The sequence below is a fragment of the Oncorhynchus gorbuscha genome, unplaced genomic scaffold (genome assembly GCF_021184085.1).
Source record: "Oncorhynchus gorbuscha isolate QuinsamMale2020 ecotype Even-year unplaced genomic scaffold, OgorEven_v1.0 Un_scaffold_763, whole genome shotgun sequence".
NCBI lineage: Eukaryota > Metazoa > Chordata > Actinopteri > Salmoniformes > Salmonidae > Oncorhynchus > Oncorhynchus gorbuscha.
In genome coordinates, this window is record NW_025745554.1 from 172,355 (window position 1) to 184,691 (window position 12,337).

The following is a 12,337-nucleotide window of genomic DNA, read 5'->3' on the forward strand; positions in this document are numbered from 1 at the left end:
GTCTTCGTCACCGGCCTACTAGCTGCCACAGAAGGTGGCTCCCCTTCCCGATCGGGTGGCGCTCGGCGGTCTTCGTCACCGGCCTACTAGCTGCCACAGAAGGTGGCTCCCCTTCCCGATCGGGTGGCGCTCGGCGGTCTTTCACCGGCCTACTAGCTGCCACAGAAGGTGGCTCCCCCATCCCGAACATCGGGTGCAGCTTCATGATTTTGACCGTCTTCGTGAGAACGCCGGCCTACTAGCTGCCTGTGATTCTTTCCTACCTCCCAACTTATGTGTTTATTGGTTACACCTGTTGTTTATTTGGTGATTAGCTGGGCTTTATTACTAGGTGGCTCCCGCCTGCTCTTTGTGGCAAGATCGTTTGTGTCATGTTTGTCATTTATTATCATGTCTACTAGCCTGTGCTCCCCATTCTATTCCCCTTCCCTCTGCTGGTCTTATTAGGTTCTTTCCCTCTTTCTATCCCTCTCTCTCCCCCTCCCTCTCTCACTCTCTCGCTCTCTCTTCTCTCTATCGTTCCGTTCCTGCTCCCAGCTGTTCCTATTCCCCTAATCATCATTTAGTCTTCCCACACCTGTTCCCGATCCTTTCCCCTGATTGGAGTCCCTATTTATTCCTTTGTGTTCCGTTCCTGTCCTGTCGGTTCCTTGTTTAGTATTCACCGTGCTGTGATTGTGTTTCGCCCTGTCCTGTCGTGTTTTTTGCCTTCATCAGATGCTGCGTGTGAGCAGGTGTCTCTGTCAACTACGGCCTGCGCCTGCCACTGACCTGCAGTCTGTGGCCTCCTTATCCTGTTTATTCCCCTCTACAGACTAGAGGATTTCTGTTATTCCCTGTTTGGACTTGAATAAACTCTGTTTCTGTTAAGTCGCTTTTGGGTCCTCTTTCACCTGCATGACAGTTTGTGTGACATTTGTGCACGTTAGAGGTTAACGTGTTTTCCTGTTTGTGGGTTTTTACTGGACTGTTTTAGTCCCCGTGTTTGGGGCATTTGTTTTTGTGTGCGCCCTGTGTTTTCGTGGGGTGGCTTATGTTCGCCGTTTGTGCATTAAATAGCACTACCCTGAACTCTCTGCTTCCTGCGCCTGACTTCGCACCCAATACACCCAGATCGTGACAGCTGGAGATCGAATTTCAATATTGAAACAATGTTGCAAATGTCAGAGAGACAGACAGCAAGGTTTATACACATATCCACTGTTGAAAACCAATTGCTAGTCTAAAACAAATGTGAAATAATGTCTAGATGCTTTTTACAGTGGAGGTCAAGTTTATAAATTGCCTGGCTGGGCTGATGAGATAGTGAATTGCGCAGTGAGATGGAAGAAAGTAAATAGGCATTTCAACATCAGAGCTTTAGCTGGTGGTAACTTGTGAAATAGACACCGGCTGGAATGAGGTTTTAACCAATCAGCATCAAGGATTACACCCACCCATTGTATAATTTAAGATAAACTTAACCAAGTGTCCATATTCATGTATATTTATTCAAACAAACACCCAAATATAAGTGTGTGTGAGAATGTTTGTCTAAAAAAAACACTGTCATGAAAGAAAACCCCAGATATTAACATACAGTAGAGAAAGAGGAACTGACGATTACAATCGAGGGAGGGAGGGAGGGAGGGAGGGAGGGAGGGAGGGAGGGGGAGGGAGGAACTGGACTAAACAGCTACCAGAACTCTTAAACATGGTTAGAGTTGTGTTCATAGCTACGAGGAGGGACTGGGAGAGAGTCTGAGTGAGTGGAGAACAGTGTAATTTGTACAACATAGGAGGGAAGCCAGAGAGAAGAATGAGGAATCTGATGTCTGTCAACATCAGCCTCCTCTGTGGTGAGTACTAGTAGAATATATTACATTAATACACACCCCATATTGAACTGTGTTACTCAATCAACACATCACATCATTCTTGGCATGTATGATTGTACGCTACAGTGATCAATACTTGACTTTATCCTTCAACACTGTTTTGCTGTAGTCCTGAACACATACATGTACTGTACCACTCAGTCCCAGATTATTTAACATTCTCTACCTGTCACTCAACTATCTCCCTTACCGGACTGTCTGTGAAACATGGGGACTATGGCAACTGTTATTGTAGAGATGATGTGAATGTGTTTCTTTGGTTGTTTCATAGCTGTGATCTGTGTGATGTCAGCAGTGATCACAAAGAGAGGGACAGAAGGAGGAAATGACACCATTCAGTGTCCTTATGACCGGAGGTTTGAGACACACCAGAAGTACCTCTCTAAAGGGATCTGGGCCAACCGGGTTGATGTGATCAAAACCCAAACCCATCAGCACCCAGCGTGGACTCATAAAGGGAGATTCTCTCTGTATGACGACACAGAGAGAAGAGTCTTCACTGTGACCATCACTAACCTGGTCCCAGAGGATTCAGGGACCTACTGGTGTGAAATAAACACATGGTGGTGGTATCACAAGACTGAAGTCAGGATCACTGTGGACAGAGGTTGGTGTCGAAGACGTTCTATCAGTGTGTTTATGTCTGATTACATTTAACACATTATGAATTAGTGTTGATGCATTATATCTCTGTCCCTCTCCCTCTCTCTATCTTTCTCCCTCACTCACTCTCTCTATCTTTCTCCCTCACTCACTCTCTCTATCTTTCTCCCTCACTCACTCTCTCTATCTTTCTCACTCACTCACTCTCTCTATCTTTCTCCCTCACTCACTCTCTCTCTCTATCTTTCTCCCTCCCTCACTCACTCTCTCTATCTTTCTCCCTCACTCTCTCTCTCTATCTTTCTCCCTCACTCACTCTCTCTATCTCTCTCCCTCACGCTCTCACTCTCTATCTTTCTCCCTCACTCACTCTCTCTATCTTTCTCACTCACTCACTCTCTCTATCTTTCTCCCTCACTCACTCTCTCTCTCTATCTTTCTCCCTCCCTCACTCACTCTCTCTATCTTTCTCACTCACTCACTCTCTCTATCTTTCTCCCTCACTCACTCTCTCTCTCTATCTTTCTCCCTCCCTCACTCACTCTCTCTATCTTTCTCACTCACTCACTCTCTCTATCTTTCTCCCTCCTCACTCTCTCTCTATCTTTCTCCTCACTCACTCTCTCTATCTTTCTCACTCACTCACTCTCTCTATCTTTCTCCCTCACTCACTCTCTCTCTCTCCTCTTTCTCCCTCCCTCACTCACTCTCTCTCTCTATCTTTCTCCCTCCCTCACTCATCTTTCTCTATCTTTCTCCCTCACTCTCTCTCTCTATCTTTCTCCCTCACTCACTCTCTCTATCTCTCTCCCTCACTTTCTCTCACTCTCTCTATCTTTCTCCCTCACTCTATCTCTCTATCTCTCTCTCACTCACTCACTCTCTCTATCTTTCTCCCTCACTCACTCTCTCTCTCTATCTTTCTCCCTCCCTCACTCACTCTCTCTATCTTTCTCCCTCACTCACTCTCTCTCTCTATCTTTCTCCCTCACTCACTCTCTCTCTCTATCTTTCTCCCTCACTCACTCTCTCAATCTCTCTCCCTCACTCTCTCTCTCTATCTTTCTCACTCACTCTCGCTCTCTATCTTTCTCCCTCATTCACTCTATCTTTCTCCCTCACTCTCTCTCTCTATATTTCTCCTTCACTCTCTCTCTATCTTTCTCCCTCACTCACTCTCTCTATCTTTCTCCCTCACTCTCTCTCTATCTCTCCCTCACTCACTCTCTCTATCTTTCTACCTCACTTTCTCTCTCTATCTCTCTCCCTCACTCACTCTCTCTATCTCTCCCTCACGCTCTCTCTCTATCTTTCTCACTCACTCACTCACTCTATCTTTCTCACTCACTCTCTCTCTCTATCTCTCTCCCTCACGCTCTCTCTCTATCTTTTTCACTCACTCACTCACTCTCTTTCTCTTTCTCTTTTTATTTAATTCTCTCTCTTTTTCTCACTTTCACTCCATGACTCTCTATCTCTCTCTACAGCTCCTGTTCCTCCCAACCCTGACTCCATCACCTCCAGACCTCTCCTCTCCACGACACACCCATCAACAAACATCACCATGGCAACTGACTCCTCAAACTCCACAGCAGGTATATTGCCCTCAGTAGAACTACTCTCTAAAGCCTACACACTTATCTGTAGGCTTTACATCTCTCTCTCTCCATTTATCTTTGTCCCTCCTCTGTCGTCTCTCTCTCTTTCGGTCTTCCTTTTGTTCTCCCACCTCACATCCCCTCCTCTCCTTCTCACGTCGCCTCTTCTCCTCTCCCCCTCTCCCCCCTCACATCTCCCTCTCACGCCTCCTCCTCTCTCCCTCCCCCTATCACATCTCATCTCCACACCGCCCTCTCCCCCTCACATCTCCCTCTCACGCCTCCTCCTCTCCTCTCCCCTTATCACATCTCATCTCCACACCGCCCTCTCCCCCTCACATCTCCCTCTCACGCCTCCTCCTCTCCTCTCCCCCTATCACATCTCATCTCCACACCGCCCTCTCCCCCTCACATCTCCCTCTCACGCCTCCTCCTCTCCTCTCCCCTATCACATCTCATCTCCACACCGCCCTCTCCCCCTCACATCTCCCTCTCACGCCTCCTCCTCTCCTCTATCACATCTCATCTCCACACCGCCCTCTCCCCCCACACATCTCCCTCTCACGCCTCCTCCTCTCCCCTATCACATCTCATCTCCACACCGCCCTCTCCCCCCTCACATCTCCCTCTCACGCCTCCTCCTCTCCTCTCCCCCTATCACATCTCATCTCCACACCGACCTCTCCCCAAGTCACTAATATTAACCCTTGTCATTTAGTCCCTATAACCTGTTCAGTCATTATCTTTAGTATTGTAACTGTACTCAGAGAGGTTCTGTATTGAGAGACTAGTAGTTATAGTCATTATCTTTAGTATTGTAACTACTCAGAGAGGTTCTGTATTGAGAGACTAGTAGTTATAGTCATTATCTTTAGTGTTGAACTACTCAGAGAGGTTCTGTATTGAGAGACTAGTAGTTATAGTCATTATCTTTAGTATTGTAACTGTACTCAGAGAGGTTCTGTATTGAGAGACTAGTAGTTATAGTCATTATCTTTAGTATTGTAACTGTACTCAGAGAGGTTCTGTATTGAGAGACTAGTAGTTATAGTCATTATCTTTAGTATTGTAACTGTACTCAGAGAGGTTCTGTATTGAGAGACTAGTAGTTATAGTCATTATCTTTAGTATTGTAACTGTACTCAGAGAGGTTCTGTATTGAGAGACTAGTAGTTATAGTCATTATCTTTAGTATTGTAACTACTCAGAGAGGTTCTGTACTCAGAACTACTCAGAGGTTCTGTATTGAGAGACTAGTAGTTATAGTCATTATCTTTAGTATTGTAACTGTACTCAGAGAGGTTCTGTATTGAGAGACTAGTAGTTATAGTCATTATCTTTAGTATTGTAACTGTACTCAGAGAGGTTCTGTATTGAGAGACTAGTAGTTATAGTCATTATCTTTAGTATTGTAACTGTACTCAGAGAGGTTCTGTATTGAGAGACTAGTAGTTATAGTCATTATCTTTAGTATTGTAACTGTACTCAGAGAGGTTCTGTATTGAGAGACTAGTAGTTATAGTCATTATCTTTAGTATTGTAACTGTACTCAGAGAGGTTCTGTATTGAGAGACTAGTAGTTATAGTCATTATCTTTAGTATTGTAACTGTACTCAGAGAGGTTCTGTATTGAAAGACTAGTAGTTATAGTCATTATCTTTAGTATTGTAACTGTACTCAGAGAGGTGCTGTATTGAAAGACTAGTAGTTACAGCCATTGTAGGTCAAGGTTCACACCACTTCCTCTGAAACACACAGAGTGGGTACTACTTTCAGTCTCAGAAACACACACCCAAAACCACACACGTAAACAAGTACGCAGGCGCATTCTCTCTCTCTCTCTCTCTCTCTCTGTCTCTCTCTCTCTCTCTCTCTCTGTCTCTGTCTCTCTCTCTCTCTCTCTCTCTCTCTCTCTCTCTCTCTCTCTCTCTCTCTCTGTCTCTGTCTCTCTCTCTCTCTCTCTCTCTCTCTCTCTCTCTCTCTCTCTCTCTCTCTCTCTCTCTCTCTCTCTCTCTCTCTCTGTCTCTCTCTCTCTCTGTCTCTCTCTCTGTCTCTCTCTCTCTCTGTCTCTCTCTGTCTCTCTCTGTCTCTCTCTGTCTCTCTCTGTCTCTCTCTCTGTCTCTCTCTGTCTCTCTCTGTCTCTCTCTGTCTCTCTCTCTCTCTCTCTCTCTCTCTCTCTCTCTCTCTCTCTCTCTCTCTCTCTCTCTCTCTCTCTCTCTCTCTCTCTCTCTCTCTCTCTCTCTCTCTCTCTCTCTCTCTCTCTCTCTCTCTCTCTCTCTCTCTCTCTCTCTCTCTCTCTCTCTCTCTCTCTCTCTCTCTCTGTCTCTCTCTCTCTCTCTGTCTCTCTCTCTGTCTCTCTCTCTGTCTCTCTGTCTCTCTCTCTCTGTCTCTCTCTCTCTCTCTCTCTCTCTCTCTCTCTCTCTCTCTCTCTCTCTGTCTCTCTCTCTCTCTGTCTCTCTCTCTCTCTCTCTCTCTCTGTCTCTCTCTCTCTCTCTCTCTCTCTCTCTCTCTCTCTCTCTCTCTCTCTCTCTCTCTCTCTCTCTCTCTCTCTCTCTCTCTCTCTCTCTCTCTCTCTCTCTCTCTCTCTCTCTCTCTCTCTCTCTCTCTCTGTCTCTCTCTCTCTCTGTCTCTCTCTCTCTCTGTCTCTCTCTCTCTGTCTCTCTCTCTCTGTCTCTCTCTCTCTGTCTCTCTCTCTCTCTCTCTCTCTCTCTCTCTCTCTCTCTCTCTCTCTCTCTCTCTCTCTCTCTCTCTCTCTCTCTCTCTAATTGTTTTCACCTGTTACAAGGTAACAACAGCATCACCACCACAGACATGACTAGAACACAAGGTAACAACAGCATCACCACCACAGACATGACTAGAACACAAGGTAACAACAGCATCACCACCACAGACATGACTAGAACAACAGGGTAACAACATCATCACCACAGACATGACTAGAACACAAGGTAACAACAGCATCACCACCACAGACATGACTAGAACACAAGGTAACAACAGCATCACCACCACAGACATGACTAGAACACAAGGTAACAACAGCATCACCACAGACATGACTAGAACACAAGGTAACAACAGCATCACCACCACAGACATGACTAGAACACAAGGTAACAACAGCATCACCACCACAGACATGACTAGAACACAAGGTAACAACAGCATCACCACCACAGACATGACTAGAACACAAGGTAACAACAGCATCACCACCACAGACATGACTAGAACACAAGGTAACAACAGCATCACCACAGACATGACTAGAACACAAGGTAACATAATGAACCCTCGGCACCACATGACACTGAGAGATAAACTACAACTACCAAGCATCATATTGTAACATGGTCTTTAAAAAAATACCATACGGTAACATGGTCTACAACTACCAAGCATCCTGTCCTCATAAACTACAAATATGAATCTAAAGATACACCACCTTGTGGTGGAAACTAGTCATTACATCGTCCACCTCCAGACAGTGAATAACATTGAACCACATTAACAACACATTGACTTTGCCTGATACTTGATATTAGATTGAATATGACTGTGACTATTGATATCTCATTGACATTTCCTCTCTATGTTCTGCTCTCCTCAACACCACCTGTTTCTCTGTCTAATGTTGTCCTCCCTCCTCCCTCCCTCTGAAATGGTAGAAACCCAGAGGTACAGTACAGTAGAGACGAGCTAAATGTAGCATCACAGTAACATTATGCCTGAGTACTGTCTCTGGGTGTTCTATGAGATGTGATGTTCTCTGGTGTTGGTCTGGGTGTTCTAGGTGTTGTGATGTTCTCTGGTGTTGTTCTGGGTGTTCTATGTGATGTGATGTTCTCTGGTGTTGTTCTAGGTGTTGTGATGTTCTCTGGTGTTGTTCTGGGTGTTCTAGGTGATGTGATGTTCTCTGGTGTTGTTCTGGGTGTTCTAGGTGTTGTGATGTTCTCCGGCGTTGTTCTGGGTGTTTTAGGTGTTGTGATGTTCTCTGGTGTTGTTCTGGGTGTTCTAGGTGTTGTGATGTTCTCTGGTGTTGTTCTGGGTGTTCTAGGTGTTGTGATGTTCTCCGGTGTTGTTCTGGGTGTTTTAGGTGTTGTGATGTTCTCTGGTGTTGTTCTGGGTGTTCTAGGTGTTGTGATGTTCTCTGGTGTTGTTCTGGGTGTTCTAGGTGTTGTGATGTTCTCTGGTGTTGTTCTGGGTGTTGTTCTACTACTGCTGGGTCTGCTGCTGTTCATGTTCTTCAGACAGAGGAGAGACAGAGACAGGAGACCAACAGGTACACTAGTTATCACACACAAACATTATTTAAAAAATTAACAAATATGTAAAACATAAATATAGATTTTTCTAAATAACATCTTTGTGATCCTCTTCAGCATCCAAACACTCTGCCAGCCTGTTGGTGTCTGACTCCATGACACCCAACCTAGATCCAGACACAGGAACCATCACTAACCCCATCTACGCCACAGCAACCAATCAGAACCCAGATACAGCCTGTGACATCACCACCATCTATACCAACGCAACCAATCCTCGTCGAGATGACATCCACTTCAACTTTGATCCGTCCACAGAGGTTTCAGACAATGTGACCTACGCTACTGTCAACTTCCCCTGAGATCCAGCCTGTCTCCACGATACTACTGTCAACTTCCCCTGGGATCCAGCCTGTCTCCACTATGCTACTGTCAACTTCCCCTGAGATCCAGCCTGTCTCCACTATACTACTGTCAACTTCCCCTGAGATCCAGCCTGTCTCCACGATACTACTGTCAACTTCACCTGAGATCCAGCCTGTCTCCACGATACTACTGTCAACTCTGCTACATAGTCTACTACTGTAGACACCTCATAATGTACTGCACCATTAAACACTCTGCTACATAGTCTACTACTGTAGACACCTCATGATGTACTGCACCATTAAACACTCTGCTACATAGTCTACTACTGTAAACACCTCATAATGTACTGCATCATTAACACTCTGCTACATAGTCTACTACTGTAGACACCTCATAATGTACTGCAGCATTAAACACTCTGCTACATAGTCTACTACTGTAGACACCTCATAATGTACTGCACCATTAAACACTCTGCTACATAGTCTACTACTGTAGACACCTCATAATGTACTGCATCATTAAACACTCTGCTACATAGTCTACTACTGTAGACACCTCATAATGTACTGCACCATTAAACACTCTGCTACACAGTCTACTACTGTAAACACCTCATAATGTACTGCATCATTAACACTCTGCTACATAGTCTACTACTGTAGACACCTCATAATGTACTGCACCATTAAACACTCTGCTACATAGTCTACTACTGTAGACACCTCATAATGTACTGCACCATTAAACACTCTGCTACATAGTCTACTACTGTAGACACCTCATAATGTACTGCACCATTAAACACTCTGCTACATAGTCTACTACTGTAGACACCTCATAATGTACTGCATCATTAAACACTCTGCTACATAGTCTACTACTGTAAACACCTCATAATGTACTGCATCATTAACACTCTGCTACATAGTCTACTACTGTAGACACCTCATAATGTACTGCATCATTAAACACTCTGCTACATAGTCTACTACTGTAAACACCTCATAATGTACTGCATCATTAAACACTCTGCTACATAGTCTACTACTGTAGACACCTCATAATGTACTGCACCATTAAACACTCTGCTACATAGTCTACTACTGTAGACACCTCATAATGTACTGCATCATTAAACACTCTGCTACATAGTCTACTACTGTAGACACCTCATAATGTACTGCACCATTAAACACTCTGCTACATAGTCTACTACTGTAGACACCTCATAATGTACTGCACCATTAAACACTCTGCTACATAGTCTACTACTGTAGACACCTCATAATGTACTGCACCATTAAACACTCTGCTACATAGTCTACTACTGTAGACACCTCATAATGTACTGCACCATTAAACACTCTGCTACATAGTCTACTACTGTAGACACCTCATAATGTACTGCACCATTAAACACTCTGCTACATAGTCTACTACTGTAGACACCTCATAATGTACTGCATCATTAAACACTCTGCTACATAGTCTACTACTGTAGACACCTCATAGTGTACTGCATCATTAAACACTCTGCTACATAGTCTACTACTGTAGACACCTCATAATGTACTGCACCATTAAACACTCTGCTATTAAACACTCTGCTGCACATTAAACACTCTGTCATAGTCTACTACTGTAGACACCTCATAATGTACTGCACCATTAAACACTCTGCTACATAGTCTACTACTGTAAACACCTCATAATGTACTGCACCATTAAACACTCTGTTACATAGTCTACTACTGTAGACACCTCATAATGTACTGCACCATTAAACACTCTGCTACATAGTCTACTACTGTAGACACCTCATAATGTACTGCACCATTAAACACTCTGCTACATAGTCTACTACTGTAGACACCTCATAATGTACTGCAGCATTAAACACTCTGCTACATAGTCTACTACTGTAGACACCTCATAATGTACTGCACCATTAAACACTCTGCTACATAGTCTACTACTGTAGACACCTCATAATGTACTGCACCATTAAACACTCTGCTACATAGTCTACTACTGTAGACACCTCATAATGTACTGCATCATTAAACACTCTGCTACATAGTCTACTACTGTAGACACCTCATAATGTACTGCACCATTAAACACTCTGCTACATAGTCTACTACTGTAGACACCTCATAATGTACTGCACCATTAAACACTCTGCTACATAGTCTACTACTGTAGACACCTCATAATGTACTGCACCATTAAACACTCTGCTACATAGTCTACTACTGTAGACACCTCATAATGTACTGCACCATTAAACACTCTGCTACATAGTCTACTACTGTAGACACCTCATAATGTACTGCAGCATTAAACACTCTGCTACATAGTCTACTACTGTAGACACCTCATAATGTACTGCACCATTAAACACTCTGCTACATAGTCTACTACTGTAAACACCTCATAATGTACTGCACCATTAAACACTCTGCTACATAGTCTACTACTGTAGACACCTCATAATGTACTGCATCATTAAACACTCTGCTACATAGTCTACTACTGTAGACACCTCATAATGTACTGCACCATTAAACACTCTGCTACATAGTCTACTACTGTAGACACCTCATAATGTACTGCACCATTAAACACTCTGCTACATAGTCTACTACTGTAGACACCTCATAATGTACTGCACCATTAAACACTCTGCTACATAGTCTACTACTGTAGACACCTCATAATGTACTGCATCATTAAACACTCTGCTACATAGTCTACTACTGTAGACACCTCATAATGTACTGCATCATTAAACACTCTGCTACATAGTCTACTACTGTAGACACCTCATAATGTACTGCATCATTAAACACTCTGCTACATAGTCTACTACTGTAGACACCTCATAATGTACTGCACCATTAAACACTCTGCTACATAGTCTACTACTGTAGACACCTCATAATGTACTGCACCATTAAACACTCTGCTACATAGTCTACTACTGTAGACACCTCATAATGTACTGCACCATTAAACACTCTGCTACATAGTCTACTACTGTAGACACCTCATAATGTACTGCACCATTAAACACTCTGCTACATAGTCTACTACTGTAGACACCTCATAATGTACTGCACCATTAAACACTCTGCTACATAGTCTACTACTGTAGACACCTCATAATGTACTGCAGCATTAAACACTCTGCTACATAGTCTACTACTGTAGACACCTCATAATGTACTGCACCATTAAACACTCTGCTACATAGTCTACTACTGTAGACACCTCATAATGTACTGCATCATTAAACACTCTGTTACATAGTCTACTACTGTAGACACCTCATAATGTACTGCACCATTAAACACTCTGCTACATAGTCTACTACTGTAGACACCTCATAATGTACTGCATCATTAAACACTCTGCTACATAGTCTACTACTGTAGACACCTCATAATGTACTGCACCATTAAACACTCTGCTACATAGTCTACTACTGTAGACACCTCATAATGTACTGCATCATTAAACACTCTGCTACATAGTCTACTACTGTAGACACCTCATAATGTACTGCATCATTAAACACTCTGCTACATAGTCTACTACTGTAGACACCTCATAATGT

At 43.6% G+C, this 12,337-nt stretch overlaps 1 protein-coding gene across 5 annotated transcripts; it reads left to right on the forward strand.

Annotated features, from left to right (window-relative positions):
• The first annotated feature begins 1,678 nt into the window (after positions 1 to 1,678).
• LOC124019200 (CMRF35-like molecule 2) lies at positions 1,679 to 9,032 on the forward strand. 5 transcript variants are annotated; one of them, XM_046334587.1, is made up of 5 exons: positions 1,679 to 1,838; positions 2,149 to 2,484; positions 3,968 to 4,075; positions 7,875 to 8,363; positions 8,464 to 9,032. In XM_046334587.1, the coding sequence occupies exons 1-5, from the start codon at positions 1,799 to 1,801 to the stop codon at positions 8,706 to 8,708; spliced, it is 1,218 nt and encodes a 405-aa protein (XP_046190543.1). In that variant the 5' UTR covers positions 1,679 to 1,798; the 3' UTR covers positions 8,709 to 9,032. The 5 variants fall into 5 exon arrangements, with proteins under 5 accessions (XP_046190543.1, XP_046190546.1, XP_046190545.1 ...); XM_046334590.1 differs by having other exon boundaries at positions 8,256 to 8,363; XM_046334589.1 differs by having other exon boundaries at positions 1,684 to 1,838; positions 2,173 to 2,484.
• The last annotated feature ends 3,305 nt before the right edge of the window (positions 9,033 to 12,337 follow it).

What these genes read in the sequence shown, in the direction of transcription:
- LOC124019200 (XM_046334587.1), top strand. Translation starts at nt 1,799, where the DNA reads ATGAGGAATCTGATGTCTGTCAACATCAGCCTCCTCTGTG. An exon ending in CAACATCAGCCTCCTCTGTG is followed by an intron (nt 1,839 to 2,148) that starts GTGAGTACTAGT and finishes GTTGTTTCATAG; the next exon opens with CTGTGATCTGTGTGATGTCA. An exon ending in CAGAGACAGGAGACCAACAG is followed by an intron (nt 8,364 to 8,463) that starts GTACACTAGTTA and finishes GATCCTCTTCAG; the next exon opens with CATCCAAACACTCTGCCAGC.